This window comes from Henckelia pumila, chromosome 4, assembly GCF_033568475.1.
Source record: "Henckelia pumila isolate YLH828 chromosome 4, ASM3356847v2, whole genome shotgun sequence".
NCBI lineage: Eukaryota > Viridiplantae > Streptophyta > Magnoliopsida > Lamiales > Gesneriaceae > Henckelia > Henckelia pumila.
In genome coordinates this window covers 80,028,847-80,054,486 of record NC_133123.1, presented here as the reverse complement: position 1 = coordinate 80,054,486, position 25,640 = coordinate 80,028,847, and the positions used below count along the sequence as shown (strand labels likewise).

Genomic DNA, 25,640 nt, shown 5'->3' with positions numbered 1-25,640 from the left:
AGGGACCACCAATAACCAACATAGCGCTTGACGGAAGGCCAAATGCCATCTGTAACCAATGATTTTTTTTACTTCTTTGAGAAAGAAACAAAACTATGGAACAAGTGAAACGAAAGTCAAAGATTTTAATCTGGGGTTTTGGTGCTTTTACAACGTATGAATGACACGTGATATATTCTGTTAGTTTTAACCCACGAGTAAACGGAAGGATCAAACCAAAAACTTTTGGGAAATATTTGGGACCAAACCGAGAACGTAAAAATTTTTAGGACTGAACCGGAAACTTTTGGTAAACATTTGGAATAAAACCGGGAACGTAAAAATATTTAGGACTGAACCAGAAACTTTTGGGAAACATTTGGGATGAAATCTGGAAAGTAAAAATATTTAGGACTGAACCAAAAATGTGTCCAAACATTTAGAACTGAACCGAAATTTTTAATATAAATATTTGATTTGATTTACCGTTACAGTTGCTATTTGATTTAGAACGGTAGTTAATTTATACTAAAAATAGGAATATAGTTCTAGGAAAATTGAGAGGTATCATCTATCAACAGCACAATATAACTCATTAAATTAATTCTCAATCATTTTCTTTGCACAAAAAATTATGTGCGATAATCTCATGAGTTAATTTTGTGAGACAAATTCTCTTCAGTCGATGAAAAAATATTATTTTTTATGCAAAAAGTATTACTTTTTATCGTAGCTAGATATGAGTCATGTCGAAACAACCCCCCCCCCCCCCCCCTCTCTCTCTCATTAATATACATTTGTGAGGCTGTTCTCACAAAAGAAATACCCTCTTTCTTTACCATGTATATTTATCCTCAAATAAAAATATAAATTTTATTTAACTCCAACACTTGAAACCTGATATAAAAGAGAACAAGAGTAAGTTGATATTTTCACATAGCAAAACATTGTTCAAAATGCACACTTTATGATAGATTAATTAATAGAAAATACAAATATAGATATATACTCCATCCGTTCCGATTATATAGTTCTAATTATTTTTTCACATAGATTAAGAAAAATCATTGAAAAAATAAATTTTATACAAACTTCCTATTTTATCCTTATTTAATGTATTAAAAAATGATTGCACAATTTTCAAGGTGTAGTTAATAGGGGTATATTAGTAAAAGAGTATAAAAAATATTATTAAATATGGTATATAACTATATATTTGAGACAAACGAAAAAAAAAAAACCTAGACTATATAATTGAGACGGTGAGAATAGTAGATAATTTTAGAGTCATATTGTTATCAGAACTCTTCTTATGAATTTTACTGAAACGTTCTTGGAAATTTTTATATCAAATGACACTCAGACCTATTAGAATTCTTTTACACATATCATTGTCGGCATGTGTCATATTTATGTTTTTTCTGTCTCTACTACACACAAGACACAATCACACAACACAAATCTAATTATTTTTTTTTATGTCACTATACTTCCAATAAATTATATATAATTCTTATAATTTTTCAATAAATTATATATAATTCTTATAATTTTTTGAAAAAATTATAAGCTCAGTGATTTTGAAACCATAAAACAACTACTTTAATTTTTTTTTAAAAAAAAGAAATAAAACATAAAAAAATATATAATTTGATATATATTGTTGTATAATGTTTTGACAATGTGCAACCATTGTGTCCAACATAGAGAGTCTCGACAAATAAAGAATAATAATTAAAGACAAGGACTTAATTCTTAATAACATCAAGAGTAACAATTAGTAATAATAAATTAAACACAAGAAAATATTGTCAATACTCAATTCAACTCACCATTTCATAATTAAACACAAGGATTAATTCTTATATAGAATAGTCGGTCAATCCAAAAATGTTACAACGGTCATCGTTATTAAAATGTAAAAATATTATGTCAACACTTTCTCTAAAAAAAAAAAGTTTAAATTAGTGAAATGCTTCGAACCTATGATGGGTAATTAGTCATTAACAATGCTGAATCGATTCTTACCATTAAATGAGAGCTCAATGTGGGAGAGCTTTTAAGCTCTTAAAAATAGCTTTTAAGTTGTTTTAGAGCTTAAAAGCTGTCCGAATCTGTTTGATAAATTTATTTAGAAATAGTTCATAAGCTGTCAAAATAAGCTCTTTGACAGCTTATAAGCTGTTTTTAAAAAAGTAAGTAGAGATGTATTTTTTTTTCAAAAAGATCTAATTTTAACATTCTATCTCTCTAAAATATCCTTAAATATTTTAATAAATCTCCATCATATCTTCCACCCATTAAATATTAAATATTATTTTTAAAAAAAATTCCAAATCACATAAATTTTTTCTAAAATAAAAATTATAACAATTTTATTTTTTAATATATGTTTATTCTAAAAACTATTTTCATATATGTATAACTCGAAACATTATTTTCATATAATTATACTCTTTTTGGTAATTTCGACCATAAAAAGATCTTATAATACCAAATACATCAACATCTTTAAGTTATTTAAAACAAGTTTATCAAAACACTTTAACGGCTTATTTTTAAAATAAGTTCTAACAGCTTATAAGCTCGTAAAACACCCTACAAATGGGATACCGTTTTAACCAAAAGGTTGAATTGGGCTAAATTGTAATAATAATGTCTCAATTTATAATAAAAGGAAAGCTTTGGGGGTGGGGGTGTGGAGCTTGAAAATGTAACTTTGAAGAAGACAGAATATCCCATTCCGAACGTTCTTGGATGCTCCTCCCTCCCTTGCAAGCTGAATCATCCACCAAACTTTGAGGGACATCAGAATTCACATCTGGGTAATTATCTTTGTTTTCTTCTCTTTTATCTTCTGTTTTCTTGTTATGGAAAACCTAACCTATGAACTGTTAGTTTTAAAGAGGCCCAACGCAAACCTCATTGAATTTCTTGAATCAATTTCATGGTCCTGCCAAGGTGTTTGCTTGAGTTCTATTTTTGTTTGCCGCTTTTGATGAGGATTTTAATATATATATATATATGTTGCTTTGCTTTGCTTTGCTTTGATACAGTTGTTAAGTTCGATGGCCCATCTACTTATGTTATCGTGTCCACCAAATCTCAGCTTATCACACTCCAAATCACTCCACCAACTTTCATCTTCCCTATCACCATTTCCCAATTCACAGCCCTTTAAGAAACTTGCTCTCCGAGACAAACGCTTGCATACCATCTCCGCGGCTGCTGTCTCTTTGGGCCAAGAAACCAAATTCGATCCTCCCCAGACCTCTGATGAAGCTTCCACTCGTAAAAAAGTCATGGTCATTGGCGGGGATGGCTATTGTGGCTGGGCTACTTCCCTACATCTATCAAACAAAAACTACCAAGTTGCAGTTGTTGACAACCTTGTTCGTCGTCTTTTTGATCACCAGCTTGGTCTCGACTCTCTCACGCCCATTTCATCCATCCACAACCGTATTCGACGCTGGAAAACTCTCACGGGAAAAGATATCCAACTTTACATTGGTGATATCTGTGATTTTGAGTTCTTGGCAGAGACCTTCACATCATTTAAGCCTGATGCTGTCGTCCACTTTGGAGAACAGAGGTCTGCCCCTTATTCCATGATCGATCGCTCAAGAGCTATATTCACTCAACAAAACAATGTATTAGGAACGCTTAATGTCTTGTTTGCCATAAAAGAGTTCAGAGAAGATTGCCATCTTGTGAAACTCGGGACAATGGGAGAATACGGCACCCCAAACATAGATATTGAAGAGGGATATATAACAATTACACACAATGGCAGGACCGATACTCTGCCATATCCCAAGCAAGCTAGCTCTTTCTACCACTTGAGCAAGGTCCACGATTCACACAACATTGCGTTTACTTGCAAGGCTTGGGGAATCAGAGCCACTGATCTGAACCAGGGAGTTGTCTATGGTGTGAGAACAGATGAAACGGCTATGCATGAAGAACTCTATAACAGGCTTGATTATGATGGAGTATTTGGAACTGCCCTGAACCGGTTCTGCGTTCAGGCAGCAGTTGGTCATCCACTTACTGTATATGGCAAAGGAGGCCAGGTAACAACATCTTATTTAGATCCCAAATTGATTTTCATGGTAAGTTGCCTGATGCATCCATTCTATTTGTGACGACAGACAAGGGGATATTTGGATATCAGAGATACAGTTCAATGTGTTGAACTTGCCATCGCAAATCCTGCACAGAGTGGAGAATTTCGAGTTTTTAACCAATTCACGGAGCAGTTTTCTGTTAATGAACTCGCTGCTCTAGTTACTAGGGTTGGTCAGAAACTCGGTCTTGAGGTGCAAACTGTATCTGTCCCTAATCCTAGAGTGGAGGCTGAAGAGCATTACTATAACGCGAAGCACACCAAACTCGTGGAATTGGGCCTCAAACCTCACCTTCTTTCAGATTCTCTTCTTGACTCGTTGCTCAACTTTGCTGTTAAATACAAAGATCGTGTTGACTCAAAACAGATAATGCCCAACGTTTCATGGAAAAACATTGGGTCCAAGACAAAAACTGTTGCAGCGTGAACAAGTTAAAAGTGCCAAAGCTTTATGTACTCTCAGAGATTTTACTTTAATTTGCTTTGATTCTTAAAATTGTACCGATTTAATCCTTTCGCTATTTTGCATTTCTACCAATCTGCACCTTTTACTTGAATCTAACACCCAGGACGAATGAAAAAGTGGTTTGAAAGAATTATATGAATTTGTGGACTCTGTTTGCTAGAAGATTACAATCCATACTCTTCATGTATACAATACAGTTAATAAAAAAACCTATAGCTGGTACCGTTCGAAAAGAATGGGGCTTTGTATATTTTTTTCTGTGTTATTCGGCTTCAAATTCTTTAGTCACGATTCAGAAAGCTTTTATTTGTCTGTCTCTTTCTTCGTCTAAAAGTTCATTGCCAACAAAACCGTGTTCAGTTCAGGGACTAAAGACAGATCCACCCAAGAAGTTAATTGGAAAGAGCGCCTGAATAGGTTAGGCACCAGACGAGTATTCTACAGGGTAAAGTGTTTTCTTTAAGGAGATATTTAAGATATTGACCCTTTAAGCCATTACTATGTGCCGTGAGAAACCCATACATCTACAAAAGAAATCTCATTTATCTAGTACAGGACTTTGATTTATTTTGCGCAGCAACAATAGGTTGTTGTTGTTGCTGCGACTGTAGAGAGTTTACCTGAGCAAGCAGTGCCTTGATCTGACTTCCAGTAAGAGTCTCATTCTCAAGCAAAGCATTGGCAAGCGCATGGAGCTCTTTGCTATGCGTGTTCAGGATGGTTTTTGAATTGTTATAGGCCCTCTCCAACAGTTCTTTCACTTCTTGCTCAATCAGAAGCTTAGTCTCGGTGCTCATGCTCTCACCGTCATCATCATAATTGTGAGCAACAACTCCAACCCGTTTACTCATTCCATATTTGGTAACCATCGCTCTTGCCAGATGAGTTGCTTGCTGGAGATCGTTGGATGCACCTGAAGTCACTTCACTTTCTCCATAAATGAGCTCTTCCGCAACCCTTCCACCCATGCACACATCAAGACGAGAAAGCATTTGCTTGCGAGATATACTCGTTTCATCTTTCTCTGGCAATTGGGTGACCATTCCAAGAGCCAGGCCTCGTGGAACTATGGTTGCTTTATGCACTGGTAATGCTCCATCAGTATATGTGGCTACAATAGCATGACCGCCTTCATGGTAAGCTGTCAGCTTTCGGGATTCTTCGGATATAACTGCAGATTTGCGCTCATTTCCCATCATAATTTTGTCCTTAGCGTGCTCAATATCAACCATACTCACCTCTTTGCCACCATCCATTGCAGCCTTAAGAGTAGCAACATTGATCAGATTTGCCAGATCAGCACCTGAGAACCCAGGAGTTCCTCTAGCAATTATCATTAGATCAACATCATCTGCCTTGAGAACCTTTGGCATGCATGAAAATTCAATCAAATCATTTTTCTCCACATAAAACTCCAATCAGAGGACAAATCAAATCTCAGACTTAGGTCGTGCACCACGGAAATATTTTTAGCAAGAAGCATACCTTTGACATGTGGGATTCCAAAATCTGCCTCCGCCCTTCTACATCAGGATTTGGGACCACTATATGGCGATCAAACCGCCCAGGCCTCACCAGTGCCTTATCCAAGGACTCCGGAAAATTAGTTGCAGCAATGACAATAATCCTTTCATTTTGCTGGAAGCCATCCAGTTCAACAAGTAATTGATTCAAAGTCATCTTCATGTATCGTGGATCCCCTGGATCGCGCCTTCCTCCTATGGCATCAATCTCGTCAATAAAAATAATACATGGTGACCTTTTTTTTGCAGCAGCAAAGAGATCTCTCATTCTACGGGCTCCAAAACCAACATATATTTCTTCAAAATCACTACCGCTGCCAAAGAAAAAAGGCACACCAGCTTCTCCAGCTATGGCTCTTGCCAGCATTGTCTTTCCTGTGCCAGGGGGACCAACTAGTAGGACACCTTTGGGGAGCTTGCCACCAAGATGGGTAAAGCGCTATCATGGCATGTAAAAGATGACAAGATTACACATACTCTGGATGCCTAAGCATCTCCCTCGACACAGCCGTTTCTCCTAATAAATAAATCAAAAAGTCACACCAGCTATTCAGTTACCTTGGGATCACGGAGGTAGTGGACAATTTCTTCAAGCTCATATTTCGCCTCATCAACTCCCTTGACATCACTGAATTTTGTCCTGAATTCCATACTTGGTTGCACCTCTTCTTTTGAACCAAGCCCTGATAAGAGCAAATCAAAATGAAGAAATGAATAATATTCATCTGGTTACAACTGCAGTATTAAGGGACACATCTATACCTTTACGAATTCCACTATCCTCAATTATATTCCCAAAACCAGAAATCAACAGGAAGGTCACACCAAGAGCACGTATTGCGCGCCATAACTGCTTTATAAAATACCCTCCTTCAGAATTCACCACATGTATTGGAGCACTTGTAGTACCAAATATTCCGTCTTTAGAAGATTTTTCCACATTTTGAAAAGCAGAACGAGCTTGAACACTCTGTTTCAACTGCGGATGAGCGCCACCAAAGACACCTGTAATGAATCCTAGTTAACACGTGATACTGTGGAGATCATAAGCAAAAATAAGGAAACTATCCAGAGTAATTATATTGGAACTTAGATGAGAAGAAGGTCTGTAGCTGGATACTTTCGAAAGGGCCAGTTCAGAATGCAGAGGTGGAAATTTTGAGGCTTAGGCAAAATTTCAACTTGATGCTCAGCGCTGTGCAATGTCTTGAACAGCACACTTGCATCAAGTCTATCAACCTTAACCTAAGCCTAGACATAATCAGAGAGAGTGTATGAGTTATAAAGTAACAAAGGCTCCTCCATTTCTAACAACATTATGACCGTCTCCGGATCATTTCGATCATAGGGATCTTTAATACACGCAGCACCACTCCATTCATTTGTATCATGCAAACTACAAGCTAGACTACAAAATTGGTATTTTGTGTATAACAATGTAATACTGGATGTGATCACCAAAGAAGTTATGTTTAAAAAAACCAAAAATTGTTTGAGTTAATTAATGTTAAAATGAAAATATTCTCTTCGGTGTTTTGGTTGGGGTATGAGGCAACATAAAATCAATAATATATATAACCAAACATCGACGGGAAAGAGGAATCCATCGCAGACCAGCTCCATGACCATGACCATGTCGTCTGGGAATTCGTGAAGTTCGAGCAACAAAATTGGTTGACTGCCTCAGAAGCAATTCCTGTCAAAAAGAAACGTCTAATATCTTGAAATTTCAACTAAACACGTACAGCTAATCCATCCTCAACTTCAAATGCAAACAATATCAAAGAAGATCGAAATGGTATCATAAAATCCTAAAGCTCCGACCAGTACTAAACTTGTGGAACAAGTTAAATTGTTATCTTGAATGGGTTCCAAAAGTTGATTCACCTGATTGAGAAGGCGTCTCAAGGCCATCTCCGCAAATCCTCCTTCCTCTTAGAAATGAAATCAAATGAATGAACAAAGCTGCAGATACATAAAATTTGAATCATGGATCGTACAGTACGGAAATTGGAAAAATGTTTGTTGTTAACGGAAAAAAGTTGGCACTCACGAAATGCAAAAAGTGCATACTCTATTTTTTGTTATTATTATTTTTTTAATAAAATTTTTGCATGAACGTTTCACCGTAAAACAAAAGGTAACACGGAGTTCATCCATATTTTTTGTTTTACGTTAGATGTTCGCGCGAACATTTTATTCAAACTCGTAGAGTAGAAATTTCGGTGTCATTGGATTCACATGAAATGACCAGAAAAAAATCATCGAAACTTGTTATAGTAACTAGCATCTTATTCAAACTCGTGATACTATAAATCTCGGACTCACATAAAATGACCAGAAAAGTCATTGAATTTGTTTTCAGTAGCCAAAATATAGTATTCCTATGGGTTCAAAGATTCAAGACTTCAACATGAAAAAGACAGTTAGACAGATGTTAAAATAAATAATGACTTATATAACTTCAAAATGTTGAATAGATATTTTTTTGGGAAATTTTAATTTATTATGGGAATGCTACAAACCATATAGGCATATATTTTGTGAGCAATTTTCTTGTGAGACTTAAAGGTGACACGGTCTATGTTTATCGTAAAATGACAAATTTGTTGATATAAAAAATACTATTTAGTTAGTTATGGATTTTCAAATATTGAATTATGCCCACTTAATATGATTTTCATACAAATAATATTAATAATTTTTTTAGGACGGAGTAAAAATTATACAGTGTAAAAAGTATGTATCAGTATTCTCTAACAATTGTTTCAATGTATTAATATCGTTCTCGCTAAAATATCAATTTCATATGCCCAAAGATTTTTACCCATAGTCGCTGATAATAGATAGATACTTAACTAATCAAGTAATTAATTTAATGCCCATATAAATATATGAAATTGAATCTACTAAAATAACTATTGAACTTGACCTGGATGGTGTGTATCTTTACAACGAGATCCATGTCGAGTTCCCCTTAGCTTAAAATAATGTATCTAACAAAGCACCCTTATGATGTGATGGCCATAAGAAATATATATGTGCATGTGCCTAGCGGTTGAGTAGATGCTACCCGCAGGGTGACGTGGCGGCTTTCTATTGGTTAAAATCAATGAGCTCCACGTGGAACCCACTAATTTTGACCCATTATGGGGTTACACATCATCCGCAGGATAGTGCCCTACGGGTGGTATGTATTAAACGGAAGTGCCTAGCATAATAGGCTTAATTAATACTAGTATATTAAGCACATGCATTGCATGTGCACATAATATAATTTTATAAAAATAATAATTAAAAATTAAGATAGTGGGATAGTGGGGATAAGATGTGGGAATTTTTTAATTCTAAATTACATTTTTATCTTTTAATCATTGAATATATTTGAAATAATTATAAGGATAAATTTGAAAATCTATTAAACTGGCCAAAGTTAGTTATTCTAATGAATTTATCAATTATAATATAGTAAAGATAAAGTTTAGAAGTGATAATGTATAAAGTGATCGAAATTGTCAGAAAATAGATTCTTGTAATGCTCCTACTTTCAAAACTTGTGTGTGTCTATTATCTAATTTTTTAAAAAAATATTAATCAGACGATATAGATCTTGGATTACATCTTGTTCATTAATTAAAAATATATTAATTTTCAATATTCAGATCGAACTATTTGACTTGTAAAATTTTATCTAGGCATAGGTGGGCCCAGCCCATTAAGAAGAGAAGAGGCCCAAACTCGACAGCATTTCTTTCCATTTGATTTGATTTGCTGCAAAATAAGAATAAGTTTGTTTGTATGTATTTTCTAGAATGGAATCTAATCTTATTTGGTGTCAACAATTTATTAGTTTTGCGTTGTGGATTTGATGAATATAATCTTCAAAGGAATCGAGAAAATTGAATTACAAAGTTTGGTTGTTTATGGGTTAATCGGAGAATAAAGAATGGTGAAGGAAAGTGAGAAGTCGAATTGGGCGAGTAGCTTCCACAGGGATCTGACGGCGGGGGCGATGATGGGAGGCGTGGTGCACACCATTGTTGCTCCCATAGAGCGAGCAAAGTTGCTGCTGCAGACACAGGAGAGCAATATGGCCATATTGGAAGGTGGGCCCCACCGGAGATTCAAGGGGATGCTGGACTGCATTTTCCGTACGGTTAAGGAGGAAGGTGTGTTGTCTTTGTGGAGAGGCAATGGAAGCAGTGTTTTAAGATATTATCCTTCTGTTGCCCTCAATTTTTCACTTAAGGTAAATTTTTCTTTATCTCTCTCCCTCTCTGCTAAAGGTATGTATGATTGGACTTTCATGAATAATGATCCATCAATTGTGTGATCATGTTTGTGTTGTGGTTCGCTGATATGGCACTTCTTTTTTTAAAAAAAAAAAAATTGGATTTGTGAATAGTTTAATTTGGAATTTGATTGTACATTTTGTTTCTCCAAGGCCAGACCTCGTGACTATGAATGTCATCTTCTTGTTTTCTTACTGTGCCTAAATTAATATTATCTTTGGTGGTTTTTTAAGTTTGGTCAAGTATGTAATTAAACATCAAAAGGAATTTTCTGGCACCATATCTCACTAAAGGTACTGCAACTCTTGCTACACTCAAATTCAAGGATATTTTTAAGCCCTGAGCCTCGTGACAATATACTTGAGGCAACTTCTGTCATGAATACCCAGCCAGTTGATATTAAGGTCTTGCTAAGATTCACACCTCAATATTTTAGTGACAATTTACCTCTACATGACTTTAAACAGACCGTGCTGAGAGAATCACTGCAATCAGCTTGTATCAACAATTGAAGGGCTGTAATTTTTTTTTTTTTTTATTTAGGGTTATTAGATGCTTGCATATTATGCAAGCTCTCAGCTTTGAAATGCTCGTCATGATGATGCTGGCTTATCCACGCTAATTTGTTTAAGAAATTTTGGTAATTATCTTTGTAAAGAATTAGGAAGTCCTGGTTACTCAAGAACTGGCCAACACGTACATAGCTAATTGGTATAGTTGCATTATGGTTTTTATCTTCAACCCATTGAATAGCTAGTGTCTCCAGAATAACATGTCCTCCATCGAAGAGAAATAAAAGCACTATAAAATATGAGAGTGGCTGAAGCTGAAGTAGCAAAAAGAACCCACTGTTGAAGATGGAGACTGTTTGCCTGTTATTCTTGACCACTGACCTGTAAAGTGTAGATATGAAGTTGGGGATACTCATAATTTCCTGGATGGATAATTATACTGACAGGGTGCATGATGTTTTAAAGATCTTTACTATATGTAGCTTGAAGTCTCAATGAGAAAGTCCCCGAGCTTTGAGCACTGAACCTGGTTGAAATTGAAACTTGGTTAACTCCTGTTTAATTTGTCTCAATAAGATCGTCTAACAATGTTTGATTCAGTTTTTCAATTTCATGTGAGTTTATTAAGCCTGGATGCACAAGTGGAACATGATGAAGAAGTTTAGACAAACCCTATATGCAATGTGTGTATTGCTCGTCAGGATTTCTGTTTTTGTATGTAGCATCTATGATATTGGATTATGTCACTCCTTTACTTGACAAGTGAGCTAACCGTGTGTGTGCCCACCAACTGAAATTTGTACCTGAACATTCTCGATGATCTTTTGTTGCTTAAAGTTCACCAGTATCATCTAAATGAAATTATGTGATGATAAGGATAGTGGCTTAGACTTTTGATGGCAAGTTTTATCGCCCGTGTAGAAAGCATTGACCAACATTTATAATTTGACAGGATCTGTACAAGAACATATTGCGCAGCAACTCACAACAAGGTGATTTACTATCTGGCCCGTCTGCCAATTTCATCGCTGGCTCTGCAGCTGGTTGCACAACTTTGATAATTATATATCCACTTGATATTGCCCACACACGCCTAGCTGCCGATCTTGGACGAGCTGAAACTCGCCAATTTAAAGGTATTGGTCACTTCCTTAGGACCATACATGAGAGAGATGGAATTCCAGGGATTTACAGGGGGCTTTCGGCCTCATTGCAAGGAATGGTTGTTCATCGAGGCCTGTACTTTGGTGGTTTTGATACTATTAAAGACGCCATGTCAAGAGATTCAAAGTCAGATATAGCATTATGGAAAAGATGGGTTGCTGCTCAAGCTGTGACAACGTCAGCTGGGATGTTATCATATCCACTCGATACAGTTAGGAGAAGAATGATGATGCAATCTGGCGTAGGACAACCAATGTACAGGAGTACGTTGGATTGCTGGAGGAAGATTTACAAGGGGGAGGGTTTTGCCTCTTTTTATCGTGGGGCTCTATCAAATATTTTTAGGAGCACTGGTGCTGCTGCTGTTCTAGTTTTGTACGATGAGATCAAGAAGTTAATGAACTGGACAGGGTTATAGAGGATATGTTTTCTTTTTTGGCTTCGTATAGACATACATGAATTGGGAATACTTGGATTGACTACGCTTAAGGTGATAAACTACACTGGCAAAATGTATTCTTGATGAAAACATACATTGATTTTTGAAAACATTAAAATTGATGTTGCTTTGAAGTGTGATCATGAATGGGCTGATTTACCAATCTCTCGAGGCTTTGCTTATGTTTGAAACTTGGTCCATAGTCAAACCACTATCATGTAGCATAAAAAAACGATGTTATAGTGGTGTTTAAGTTGGTGGAGTAGAGGGCCAGAGGTCAGGAGTTCGATTCTCCCTACCAACACCTTTTTGGACTAGCCTGTCATACAGGGCTTGCCTAGTGTGGTTTATCTAACTAACGTAGTTTGCAGGCTATTGCGTTAGTTCAGGGGTTTACTCAGTGCTGCATCGAAGGTAGCAGCTGCGGATTTTCACGTCAAAAAAAAAAAAAAAAAAGAAGATGTCATGTAATGTTTCAAGGAATTGAAAACGTAATCATGAGCATCCCAACTTTGGCCTACCTCTACAAGTCCACAACCATGAACAAAAACTTCGAGAGAACAAATTTCAGAACTTCAAAGTTACTTTTCGATTTCAGAATTTCATAGAATCCAAATGTATTTTTATTATAAAGAAATAATATCATAAATTTAAAATTTAATTATTACATGTTCATATAGTATTTCATGTTATTTTAATGAATATCAAGTTCACCTAATAGTAATATCATTTGAAACTCTTTTTATTTTGTATTACTACTGTGTAAATAATTAATTAATGCTTAAATTTAAGATTTTGTTCAATCGTTTCACGATAAACCATAAAAAATAGACATTGATGTATTTCAATTTTCAAATATATCTCCCCAAGTCCACCATAAAAGAATTGCATATCCTATTTATTCTTTAAACTTATAAAGATTAAACAAAAGGTTTTTTTCTAAAACTTCATAAATATTTCCTGCATCTCTTTAAAAGTAATTACAAATTTAAATAATCTTTCATCCATTTCTTATTCAGTTTTTCATCTAAATTAAAGTATTAAACTGCTAAATCTCTGATCAATTTCGCATTCCAAAAAAAATAAAATAACAATCGTTTCAGTGCTCTAACCGTCAAGTTTATTGTTAATATTTACACATACACCGTACGCGTTTCGATTGCTAGTTATCATATCATAATCATCATTATATATAAAAAATTCACTTGGTTTCTGGGTACAACCAATTTCCAAATTACATTACTACTCTTATCTCACAAAACGAAATAATTTTCTAACGATAATACCACCCTCATCCCATAAAAACAAATTATAACAAAATAATTATTAAGTATTTTCAATATGCTATAATAGATTACTGATTTGATATTATTGTTGATTGATAAATCATTGTATATTTTTATTTACGTGTCACACTTCCTGTCCTATAAAATAAATGCATGTGCGCAATTGAATTTCTTGTTTTCACTTCTTAATTTGATGCGTCTCTTGATGGGTAAACAAAGGGATGCCATATTTGTCATGCAAGACATGCTTCTGAACTATTGTTACCATTGAGTTCAATGGTACCTCACATAACCTCAAATAGCAGACCTCTGCCAAAATAAGTAATGCTTTAAGCTAAAAAATGTGAGGCAGATTCAGCTAGCTTTGCCAGTGGATATTGCTTTAGATTTTTGTCTAGGAGGAACATGAAGCCAGGTCTTCACTGTGTCATATGCCGTGAAACCAATGGCGACCGAGGGAACAATCTGCAAGCATCATCCAACAACTCTGTTAGTGGTCGATGACGTGTAGTTCATCTGGCACCAAAGTCCCAAGTGTGGGACGAGGTCTCGATTTCGATACCCAATAGTGAAAACCACCCCCTCCCCCAACTCAAAAAAAAAAAAAAAACTCTTTAGTGTTCAGAAACAAGAAATGTATCCATCCATGTTTATGTTTTTTGACATGGCTTCTCATATCTTTGGAAGGTGGAGGGACCAAGCTGTTTTAAGAGTTTAATTGATGAAAATGAGATCGTAGTTTGACTACGGCCAAACAGTGGGTACCTTGATATAATTAATGCTAAGGCCAGCAAACAATTGCCTCCAACCTTGATTACGAGCAATGGTAGCAAGCCCATCCCAGGTGCTTTTGTATCTGGTGCCACCTTGTGTTGAAATTTGCAGGTGCTCAACCTGTTACAATTCTTAAATTCTTGATAAATACCATCCCAAAGGAAAACATCTAAGGACTTGACCTAAAACTATTATTGCTAGGATAAATAGAATGAATTGTGTTTCCGCACACTTTCTAAATATAGATGTTCATCAATAAAAGTCAGAACACGACGTTCACGCAGCAGTACCTGCATCTGCCTTCGGACAACATCTAATGGATATGTGAAAGTTTGTCCAAATAAACCGGCTAGAGCTCCACATGATAAGCGCAATAAAATGGAAGAGTGGTACTCCTCGGGAACACGCCTCTTTAGTTCCTCGTACACATAAAACTTCAAGCCAGCATACGGAAGAATTCCAATGAGCGTAGGACCTACTCGAAAGGTGATTTTGAGGATTGATCAGTACATGATATTTGCACGAGAGTTTAACTCTCGACATATCAGCAAAGGTTAACTGTAAGCTTCATATCATAATATAATAAAGCTTAAAATGGAGGGAAATATGATAAAGAGTATACGAGTCAACATGAGGATGTTAAAACACGTATCATATAAAGTATGCACCACACAAATGTACCTATGCCTCGATATAGTCCCCGTACTCCCGCTTCTTTGTACACCCTCTGCATCACATTCCTTATTCCACTATAAGCAGGGTGAGTATGAAATTGTCTTGTACCACTATGAGTAGCTCCTCTTGCGTCTACAACCTAAAAACATATAGAAGTTGCAATAAACATCCAACATGAGTCAGCAACAAATGACTGTATAATTGAATGCTGACCAGCTGATAATAATAATAATAAGAAAAAGTAGGTGAAGATCTCATATAATATTCACAGTCTCACCAACATGCGAATGAAGTAACTCTTTATATCACACACAATGCCCAAAATGGGTCGCGGTACTAGATGGATTTCTATTTTACAACAATATTAAAGATATGAAAATTGTTCGAGATATGTGTTTCAACCAGTTATACTTTATTCAAATGTGGCAATTAAGGAAAAAAGGTGATAAAAATTGACTTGACCACTAGATGCCTTAAGAATATGCAAATAAGAGAATAAACATATTGTGTAGATATGAGAAATAGAACAAAATTCAAACCTGGTAAGCTAGTTTGGTACGAGCCAAATCCAAGGGATAAGTACATAGAACCGCAGTTCCTCCAGCAGCTGAACCAGCTAAAAGATCCACAATAGAGCCTGTTCCCAAGGCAGAGTAGTTATCCAAAATCCAAGATCGATACTGCTCATAAGTCATGAAATGTAGTGCAGCATATGGAACAATTCGAAAAACACTAGCTCCATTCCCCCTGTATCAGTGAAGGTACTATAATACATATTCCGTAGATGAGCAATATATATATATATATATATATATATTATTGCTTGGGAACTTACTTATAAAACCCAGCAATCCCTTCATTTTTTAGTAGCTTTTGAAGAGATTGATAGACCCCAAGATAATGAAAACCTTGGGTCCTAGTCTGGAAAAAAAAAAAAGGAACAGAAAATCAATAAATGAGTTAAAAGGCAAAGACATTGATTGATTGATTCACCTGAAAAAGTATTTTGCTACGCTCCAATGGGGCAACCACAGTCTTTGCAAAAGCACCTGCAGAAGCTCCTGCAATTAACTCTTTGACATAAACGGGAACGGCATCGATATATGTAGCATCAGCAAATCCGGAAACCATGGTAAAACTCCTTATCCCATGTATCTCTTGGGAAAGGCAATGGCCTGAGAACACGCCCAAGCCAACAATCCTCCTCGATAGAATGAGGACACATCAAATACTATATCGAGGGAGACATCAGAAACCCAAATCAAATCTTTCAAATTAAACAATGAAATCTTTGCAATTGAATGAATAATATATAATCTCTCCTTCGCCTTGAGATGGAAAAAAGGAGAGCTTATGAATTGAAACTTAAACCTAGCTAGCCACTTGTCTGCTCCTTGCCTTGCACCAATTTTTCGATCTCGCGGCGCCACAGCATATATATACATATACATATATATATATATATATATTGGCTTCATTTTGGTTTTGGTCCAATATATTGGCTTGTTTTGGAAAAAATCCTGTAACTTTATTTTTATTTTGAATTTAGTCCTACATGTTGTTTTGGTTTTGGTCCAATAAGTTGACTTATTTTTTTGATTTTGGTCCTATACAAAGTTATGTTTTGAAAAAAATTACAGGAATTTGGATTTTTTTTGGATTTGGTCCTATTAGTTGACTTGTTTTTTTTATTTTGGTCATAGAAAAGATACGGTTTTGACCAAATTAAGCTCGGTTAAGTTAGAATAAGCGCCTATATTTTTTATTTTAAAATAATAAATTAAATTTAGAATTTAGAAGTTGACTTTTCAAATTCACCGCTTAAGCTTTTATAATAAATATTTTTTTATGATTTTATAATTAAATAAATTAGGTTTAAAATTTAGATGTTGACCTTCTAATTATTTTTAAAAATAATAATTATGTTCTAAAAGGTACAATAACTTGATTTTTTTTTGTATTTTTCCTCCGTCGCCGAAACTGGAGGGAGCAGCAAAATTTTGCTTATTTGCAGTGTTCTAAAAAGTACGCTTAAGCGGCGATTAAACGTGATAAAAGTAAAATATACCTAAAAAGCTCTGCTTTCGAGAAAAGCGGAACAAAAAAAGTCAATCATAGTTGAGAACGATAAAAAAAATATATTAGAGTGTTACTTTTTAAAAGAACGAAAGTATGTTTTAAATATATTTTTAGTTTTTAGCTATTTTGTTAATTTAGGTTGGAACTTATTTATATGATCATTAATAGGTGCTAAGTGGGTGAACACTTAGTGCCAAATAAATAAAAAAAATCGAAATTACAGTTGAGAACGATATAAATGAATGTTTGTTTGTTAATTTTTAAAAAAACAAAAGTATGTTATATTTAATACATTAAATTAACATATTTTAGATTTAATTAAATTATTTAGATTAAAAAAAGTTTAAGCGTAAAAAAAATATTTTTTTATTAGTTAGTTGTAATTATCTCAAACCAATAAGCAGATAAAACATGAAAGAATAAAAAATATTTATTACAAAAATAATTAGAGATCAACTTCTAAATTCCAAAACATGATAACATACAGGACGAAAACCAAAAAACAAACCAACTTACAGGACCAAAACCAAAATAAGCCAACATATAGGACTATATCCAAAAAAAATCGAGTTACAGGATCTTTTCCAAAACAAGCCAACATACAGAACCAAAACCAAAAAAAAGCCAACATACAGGACCAAAATGCTAATTTTCCCATATATATACACACTACAAGACGTGCACGTGTGCGGTGCTCGTGTGAATCGATCACGATGATACGAAGATAAAAATTTAAATTTCTCCCGTTATTTGTTCAAAAATATATATACATATATATATACTGGCGATCGAGAGTCGAGAAACACGCGATGCGTGTGCGACGTTTGTACATGAATATTAAACATAACATGTGTAATAATAAGTGTGCTAAGGTTTGAAAGAATAATTGTATATTGAGTCACAATTGAAATGACATAGTTTTTGATATCATAAACATGTACATAAAATTGAAATTATTTTTTGAAACACAACCAACATCTAAGGGAAAAAAATCAAAGCATATAAGTTATTGAAGCAACATATTTGAGCTAAGACTGAAAATTTTTATTGTAAATGTAAGTTACAACTCTTTTTAATAAATATTTTAATATCTATACTCTTCAAAACATTGAAACTGTAAGTCTTTCACAATGTCTCATGATGCTTATTGCTTGTGATACTGATTTATTGACATGCTATCTGTCCAAACAAAAACAGCCTTAAATAAAATGAGTGCAAGAAAATAGAATTGATTCTACACTTATGACTACACTTAACACGCAATGGATAAGCATTTACTTATTATGTTGAGATATAATAAATTGTGGACTACAATTCTCTATGCCTTAAATAGTATTTAGTTCATTTAATTAAAATTATAATAAATACTAAATTTAAATGATTTGCAAAAGAATATGTTGAGTATTAAAAAAAGTACATTGACATTAATTGAATTGGAAGTTGAATTTCACATACACTCGTAACACTGATGCTACACATTGTCTCATACAACATATATGATTTTAGTTTGCATATAAAGAAGACCATTAAAACATACATATGAATAGAAAATTATATATTCACATTTTATGCAAATTATACACTGAACAAATCCAGTCAAGCAACATAATTGACATGAAATTACCCAAATCTGTATACAAATTCTACAATACAAAATATTCATGTAAGAAAGAGTAATAATCTCTCCATTAAAGGTACATATACCCGGTGTCTCCAATCTTTTATGCCTTAAATTACAATAATCATGCAACTTTTATTTTGAATCTATAAAGAATTACTAATAAAGATAATCAAAACCAACTAATAGATACAAATTAACGTAAAAAAAACTGAACACCAAAAAAATTTTAAAAAAAAACACCAAAGATAAATTTTGGATTAATGTGATTGAGTGCCCTCTTCTTGGTCTCATTGTCTCGTGCAACTCCATTTTGTATCCCCTTTCAGTAAGAAAAAAGGGGAAAAAACCAATTAACTAAAGATTAAAATATGAAAATACATTTAATCTCCTTCAAAATCTCCAGACACTGCAACACATTGTGATTCAAAAAAAAAATTAGAACTTTTAAAAAATTTACTATTCACAATTTATTTTTTCCGTCTTTACCCTTCTTTAGCCGTCCATTTTCTTCTTCAATTTTTATTATTGCATCGTGAGCATCAAATTTTTTTTGGTTCAAATACATTTAGTTAAAATAAATACGTAAATAAAACAAAACAAAAAAAAAAGAAATTAACATGAATCTGAATTGAAGAAAATGTGGGATAAGCTGAGAAAATAGTGGAGGAAGTTGAGTGGATGAGTTTACTAATGTAGACTAAAGATAACAAAATTGACACAGTAAAAGAATTAAAATAATTTCATATATACTTGATATATTGCTTCAGGTTGTGAATTGTTCAAACATGGATTGTGTGCTCTTCAAGTGATGAGAATTCAAGATTGCCTCTTATTTAACATGTCGTTATATCGGACCACATTGACAAAGAAATTTTAGCATGATGGAATTTATCTTTGATTGAACCACAATCCATGCATAATCGAAGTGAAGTTGATTGTTATATTCACCACGCCATTCCCTGCATTGCTTTAGAAAGCTTGAATATGGTATGAGTTTGTGTACCTTATAAAGGATGATCCCTGACTTCATGAGTTCTCCACGTTTTGAAGGTCTAACAACCAAGACGAAGCTTTAGAAGGATATTTTTTCAGCAAAGTGGTTTCATCCATTCATTTGAAATTTGATTCCTAATATTTTGGTATAAAAGTTCTTGCAAAAAATTGTATTAAGTTGCATTTGAAAGCACATCGAATGAAATCTGGGGAGAAAAAAGAACTCATGTATAGTTTGATTGAATTTTCTATATAAAAAAAAAAAAAAAACAAACTCATGTAATATTGTACAGCAAGGAGCTTTTAAACAGTAGTGAAGCATAATAAATTTTATAATTGTGAAATAAAAAATAATAATGTGTACAAAACAAGGGAGTGAAAATTTGAAATTGAACAAATATGTTTACTGAGTTTGCAATGAAAAATAATTATGACATGACCTACTAAATTCAGAAATAAAGATCACCATGCAACAAATAGTATGTGAAATATGACATTGTGAGTTTACCATTTTTAATAGAAATTGGTCTCCTTAAAGCATCTCCTTCACACATTTTATCGAACAGTTAGTTGTTGTTTTCAACAAATTGGTCATTAAGGAGATATTTAAATTTGACTATCATAGCTATTAACTGATTTTGAAGTGAGGGAGAAATTGAGAAATTGATTAAACATTAATGTTATTTTTAATGAGATAATTAAATTTAATGAGATAAAAAAAAATTCAATGTGCTAATTAAATTTAATGGGATACATAAATTCAATGGGCTAAAGACCCAAAAAAAATTTTAACTAGGGCTGAAACCCAATAAAAAATAAAAAACACATCAAACCTAATAAAAAAACACATTTTCTAATAATTTTTTAAAAAAATGACCAGGGTTGGAGCCCATCCCAGCCTTTGAGGTGGCTCCGTGCCTGATTTTTTTCTTTATTTTCACACATTTTATCGAACAGTTAGTTGTTGTTTTCATGGTAATAGCAAATTAGCATGAAATAAAGTATATTGATTTCTCTCAAAGCAGTATAACCCGAACAGAACAGGAGAAATGTAACTAAAATCAATCAAATAAATGCTTTGGGTACCTTAGAATTGATGACTGTGTTATCTACATGTCGATATCTGCTCTGCAATTCTCGAGCAAAGATAAATCCCTCGAATCAGAGGTCTTTGAACTTCCAATTAAAACAATAAGGAAAATACTGGTTGTGTTGAATGGAGGAAAAAACCAATTGGTGGTAATGGTTGGGTTTCTCCATGATACCCACGATCTCTAGAGACGTGATGGTTATGATTTTTTTTCAGTGTATTTTGGTTCTACCAAACTCCCCACCCATACAATACGTACGAAGCCGGTTTCTATGACCCTCTAATTCTTTATAAAATAGTATATATATATATATATATATATATATATATATATATATATATATATATATATGTCCCCTTATTCTCACTTGTTTTTCAACCATTAACTTAATTTAAACAACGAAAATTTGACAACACATATTTTTCGAGAAAATTACATTTTTGGTCTTATAACTTGAACTTTTTTCAATTTCAGTCTTGCTATGAGCCAATTAACGTTTTTGGTCCTGTAACTAACAATATTTTCCAATTTCAATCTTTTTCCTCCCAAAATTGAATTTTCCTTCCATAAAATTGCCAGCTCACGGCCGGAAAGCTTAGCTGTAAATAATATTGGTGATTTGGATTTTTGGTGGCCCATTTGACTTTCTAAACCTCCAAATAAGAAAATAACATAATATAAAAATAAAAATTAAATCCACATCATCATCTTTCCCAATATATTTTAAACAAACGTAAAACTATGGGAAAAAGCTATTTGTTTCCCGACATCAAATATCAAACCCTAGGCAAAGATTTTTCTCCAAATCGCGATGCATTTTTGAACATCACCAAAATTCTCCCAAGCCTCTGAATCTATTTTTCTCACAGAAATTTTGGAAGATCGTCGAGTCCCGAATTAAAAGGAAGATTGAAAGGCTTCTTCAGCCTCTGAAACTGGTTAGCAGAATGTAGATGTGCGAAACGGGCAATTTTACGAACTTCTTGGACAAATGTGCTCGAAGAACAAAATCGAAAAATGGCGAGAGAGAACACTACTTTGAAGTTGATTCTTGTGTTGACGTGGTTGATTTGGTTTGTATTGCGGATACTTTAAGGGTTAATTGTCAATCACTCCCTAAACCACTTTATAACTTATTTATAAATCCCTACATAAATAAAACTTACTTTCAACTCCCTGGAGAGAGAAATTTTTGTTTCTAAATACCAATTTTACCCTTATCTCTTAAAAAAAATTAAAAAAAATGAGAGAATGGATAATAAAAACAAAACTAATCCAAATAGTATATATATAAAAATTCAAATTAAAATCAAAGAACATAAACCATATCATATACATGCTTATGTTGATACAGAAGCAAGTATGTGTTTAGGAAGCAAGCATATACTTCCAAATCATTATTGGAAGAAATATGATAAAGGATTAAAATTTCGAATAGGAGATGGATCAATAATCATGCTTAATACAGTAGCAGAAAAATTAAAAATAGAAATAGAAGAAACAAAATTTGTAATACCCATTATATATCAAATAGAATCAGGAATGGACATTATAATAGGAATAAATTTTTAAGAGAATATCTTCGCTTTAAAAAATTTGAAGATCACATAACTTTAAACAAAGGATCATCAATGATTTACATTCCCAAAATACGAACAGCATTTCGTAGGAAATGAAGGATTTACAAAGAATTTTCATAAACGAAATACAAATCTAATAGAACTAAAAATAGAAAATATTTTAACGATTAATCCTGAAAAAGAAATCATGAGAAAATTTCATGATATATGTTCTGAAAATCCTCAGGACAAAATTAAGAAAAGAAAATAATTCATTGCTTCAATAAAACTCAAATACCCTAATATCACAATCCGTGAAGCACCAAGAAGATGTAACATGGATGATGTAAAAATATTTGAAAAAGAAGTTCAAGAATTATTAAAACTTAAGATAATAATCCCTAGTAAAAGTTCACACTCTTCACCAGCCTTTTATGTCAGTAAGAAAGATACTGATAAGAAAAGAATGGTAATTGATTATCGAAAGATGAATAAAGCAACAATTATGGATGGATATTATATCCCAAATAAGAATGATTTATTATCTTATATAGGAGAAATGAAATATTTTTCCAGTTTAGATTGTAAATCAGGATTCTGGAAAATTCAATTAGAACCACAAACACAATTACTTACAGCATTCAGTTGTCCAAAAGGACAGTATCAATGGACTGTATTACCTTTCGGATTTAAACAAGCACCAGGTATCTTTCAAAGATATATGGATGAATCTTTTAAATCATATATAGATTTTTGTTGTGTTTATATAGATGACATATTAATTTATTCAAAAACACTAGATCAACATTATAAAGATCTCATGACAGTTTTAGATATTTGTCATAAAGATGAAATTATACTTTCTGAAAAGAAAGCACAATTATTCAAAACAAAAATAAATTATTTAGGATTATAAATAGAAGATGGAAAACATTGTTTACAACCGCATATACTTAAGAAAATTCATGATTTTCCTAGTGAAATCAAGGATAAAGATCAATTAAGAAGATTTTTAGGATTATTAACTTATTTTGAAAATTACATTAAGAAACTTGCAGAAATCAGAAAACCTCTTCAGGTAAAACTTAAACAGGACTATAAGTGGAAATGGTCGAAAGAAGATACTAATTACACAGACACTATTAAAAAGAAAATAATAAGTAATCTTCCTGAATTATATTTTCCTTCAAATAAAGATATAATAATAATTGAAACAGACGCTTCAGATGAATACTGGGGAGCATGTTTAAAAGCTTATACTGGAGAAAGAAATTTAGAAGAACTTACTAAAACAGCTACTAGAAATAATGAAAAATTATGCAACTATACATCAGGAACTTTTCAAGGTGCACAATTAAATTATCATTCGAATGAAAAAGAATTATTAGCTTTAATATTCACAATTAGAACTTATGAAATTTATCTTATTTCTAAAACGTTTTTAGTAAGAACAAATAATATAAATTTAACATATTTCAAAACAAGGAAAATATCAAGAAATGCAGGGAGAAATGCAGCAAGGCTAATTAGATGGCAATTGGAATTGAACCATTATTAGTTCGAGATCCAACATGTCAAAGGAACGGATAATTCATTATCCGACGCATTAACCAGAGAACTTCATCCAAACTATACTATCCGTAGTAACGGAATAACAAAAGAGATCCTAAGTGATCCAGAAAATGACTGTGAGTCATCCGAACATGCCTCAGAAAGCATGGGGAATATAAATTGATGAAATGAGATTTATATTCAGAAACATGAATTATTTTATGACTTTCAGTCATCCGAACATGCCTCAGAAAGCATGGGAAATATAAATTAATGAAATGAGATTTATATTCAGAAACATAAATTACTCTTTGAGTAAAATAATCAATTTAAGATTGATTCAATTCTTGCAAAAGAATTTATAAATGCAATGATATGCATAATAAAACTATCCGAATTACTCACGAAAAGAGTTATTTTACTAACCATTATATATATAAATATGTTTTCTTGTGCAGAGTATAATCAAGATGGAGCAACTAAGTCAATTAAATGAACAATTGATTGAATTGCAGGAAGAAATTCAAATTCTTCAACTAAAAGAAAGGAATTTGAGTAGAAAAATTCAAAGGACAGAAGAAAAGATGATAACTTCATCATCATCATCCTCACCAAGAACACCAATCAAAATGGCAACTCCATTTGACAAAATAATGGAGATAAAAGAGAAACAGTCAGTGGTCACAGCCAACACTGACAAAGAAAAAGAAAAGAAAAAAGAACCGGTGGACACAACCAACATCGAGAAAAAAAAAAAGAAAAGACGTTTAAAAGTGCCCTTGAAAAGAAAGAAAGAAAGATGGTCAATCTGCGACCACAAAAACCAATTTTTGAAAAAACAAATTTTTCAGAAAAACTCAAGACTGAATTCTTTGAAACACTAAACTATTTGAGAATAGCCAAACCATCTGCAGAATCTTGGCTACAAACTTATGACACACAGAGCATATCAAAAGCAAGAACACTGCAAGGTGCTCCAGCGCATGAAGTCGCAAGATTATTTTCAAATGGATTATTAAGTGGATTGGAAGTTAGTCCCAACAATCAAGAAATAGAACTATTTTCATATCAGTTGAGAAATAGTATCATCCAGTTCAAGAAAGCAGTCTTTAAGGACGGTCCAGTATTAACATTGAGTATTCACTCAACCCTTCCAGATTGGGATGATAACAAATTCTATCAACCAATGGTATATATTCAATGTCGAAAACAAAAAGACAAGTTTTTATTCGAAGGATCAAATGAAGAGAAACCAGTAATGGATATCTCAACACTTCCTGAGATAAAAATAAAGACATTGATTGATATAATCTCAAAGACAGGAAAGATTGATGGAAACTCAAAGGTTAAAATAAATTTTGCAACCAGTAAAATTTTATTAACCACTGGACACAAGGAGACAATCCAAAAGAAAGAACAAGCCATGTTAGCTCAATTCGAAGCTCCAATCTATGAAGCAAGAGTTGACATGACCCGAGAAACCCAACAAATGTTATGTCAAAGACTAAGA

The 25,640-nt window shown here is 33.3% G+C and overlaps 4 protein-coding genes and 1 long non-coding RNA gene across 5 annotated transcripts; 2 read left to right on the top strand and 3 right to left on the bottom strand.

The window, feature by feature from the left end:
• The first annotated feature begins 2,669 nt into the window (after positions 1–2,669).
• LOC140865067 (UDP-sulfoquinovose synthase, chloroplastic) lies at positions 2,670–4,821 on the top strand. The gene is made up of 3 exons (XM_073269575.1): positions 2,670–2,804; positions 3,036–4,052; positions 4,131–4,821. The coding sequence occupies exons 2-3, from the start codon at positions 3,048–3,050 to the stop codon at positions 4,530–4,532; spliced, it is 1,407 nt and encodes a 468-aa protein (XP_073125676.1). The 5' UTR covers positions 2,670–2,804; positions 3,036–3,047; the 3' UTR covers positions 4,533–4,821.
• Positions 4,822–5,094: 273 nt separating this feature from the next.
• LOC140861323 (ATP-dependent zinc metalloprotease FTSH 4, mitochondrial-like) lies at positions 5,095–8,008 on the bottom strand. The gene is made up of 6 exons (XM_073264332.1): positions 7,982–8,008; positions 7,709–7,790; positions 6,857–7,111; positions 6,653–6,777; positions 6,057–6,533; positions 5,095–5,935 (listed from the first exon to the last, which is right to left on the bottom strand). Exons 1-6 carry the CDS (start codon positions 8,006–8,008, stop codon positions 5,114–5,116), a joined length of 1,788 nt encoding a protein of 595 aa, XP_073120433.1. The 3' UTR covers positions 5,095–5,113.
• Positions 8,009–9,885: 1,877 nt separating this feature from the next.
• Positions 9,886–12,625, top strand: LOC140866672 (probable ADP,ATP carrier protein At5g56450). The gene is made up of 2 exons (XM_073271710.1): positions 9,886–10,343; positions 11,851–12,625. Exons 1-2 carry the CDS (start codon positions 10,041–10,043, stop codon positions 12,478–12,480), a joined length of 933 nt encoding a protein of 310 aa, XP_073127811.1. The 5' UTR covers positions 9,886–10,040; the 3' UTR covers positions 12,481–12,625.
• A 1,245-nt stretch (positions 12,626–13,870) lies between these two features.
• LOC140865265 (mitochondrial carrier protein CoAc1) lies at positions 13,871–16,651 on the bottom strand. Its single transcript, XM_073269849.1, has 7 exons — positions 16,230–16,651; positions 16,072–16,157; positions 15,776–15,983; positions 15,243–15,375; positions 14,852–15,036; positions 14,553–14,681; positions 13,871–14,252 (listed from the first exon to the last, which is right to left on the bottom strand). Exons 1-7 carry the CDS (start codon positions 16,365–16,367, stop codon positions 14,142–14,144), a joined length of 990 nt encoding a protein of 329 aa, XP_073125950.1. The 5' UTR covers positions 16,368–16,651; the 3' UTR covers positions 13,871–14,141.
• A 2,376-nt stretch (positions 16,652–19,027) lies between these two features.
• On the bottom strand, positions 19,028–21,154 carry LOC140894702 (uncharacterized). The gene is made up of 3 exons (XR_012153909.1): positions 21,016–21,154; positions 19,940–19,988; positions 19,028–19,255 (listed from the first exon to the last, which is right to left on the bottom strand). It is a non-coding gene; the product is annotated as an uncharacterized lncRNA (long non-coding RNA).
• Positions 21,155–25,640: the final 4,486 nt, after the last annotated feature.

Bases quoted from the DNA above. Each gene is read 5' to 3' on its own strand.
- LOC140861323 (XM_073264332.1), bottom strand. From the start codon at position 8,008: ATGGCCTTGAGACGCCTTCTCAATCAG. The intron at 6,778-6,856 runs GTATAGATGTGT...TGCTCTTATCAG, and splicing joins GGATAGTGGAATTCGTAAAG to GGCTTGGTTCAAAAGAAGAG. The intron at 5,936-6,056 runs GTATGCTTCTTG...TGCATGCCAAAG, and splicing joins TGGAATCCCACATGTCAAAG to GTTCTCAAGGCAGATGATGT.
- LOC140865067 (XM_073269575.1), top strand. From the start codon at position 3,048: ATGGCCCATCTACTTATGTTATCGTGTCCACCAAATCTCAGCTTATCA. The intron at 4,053-4,130 runs GTAACAACATCT...TTGTGACGACAG, and splicing joins TATATGGCAAAGGAGGCCAG to ACAAGGGGATATTTGGATAT.
- LOC140866672 (XM_073271710.1), top strand. From the start codon at position 10,041: ATGGTGAAGGAAAGTGAGAAGTCGAATTGGGCGAGTAGCTTCCACAGG. The intron at 10,344-11,850 runs GTAAATTTTTCT...ATAATTTGACAG, and splicing joins CCCTCAATTTTTCACTTAAG to GATCTGTACAAGAACATATT.
- LOC140865265 (XM_073269849.1), bottom strand. From the start codon at position 16,367: ATGGTTTCCGGATTTGCTGATGCTACATATATCGATGCCGTTCCCGTT. The intron at 15,376-15,775 runs GTTTGAATTTTG...ATATGTTTTTAG, and splicing joins GTACCAAACTAGCTTACCAG to GTTGTAGACGCAAGAGGAGC. The intron at 15,037-15,242 runs GTACATTTGTGT...CCTTTCGAGTAG, and splicing joins GGGACTATATCGAGGCATAG to GTCCTACGCTCATTGGAATT.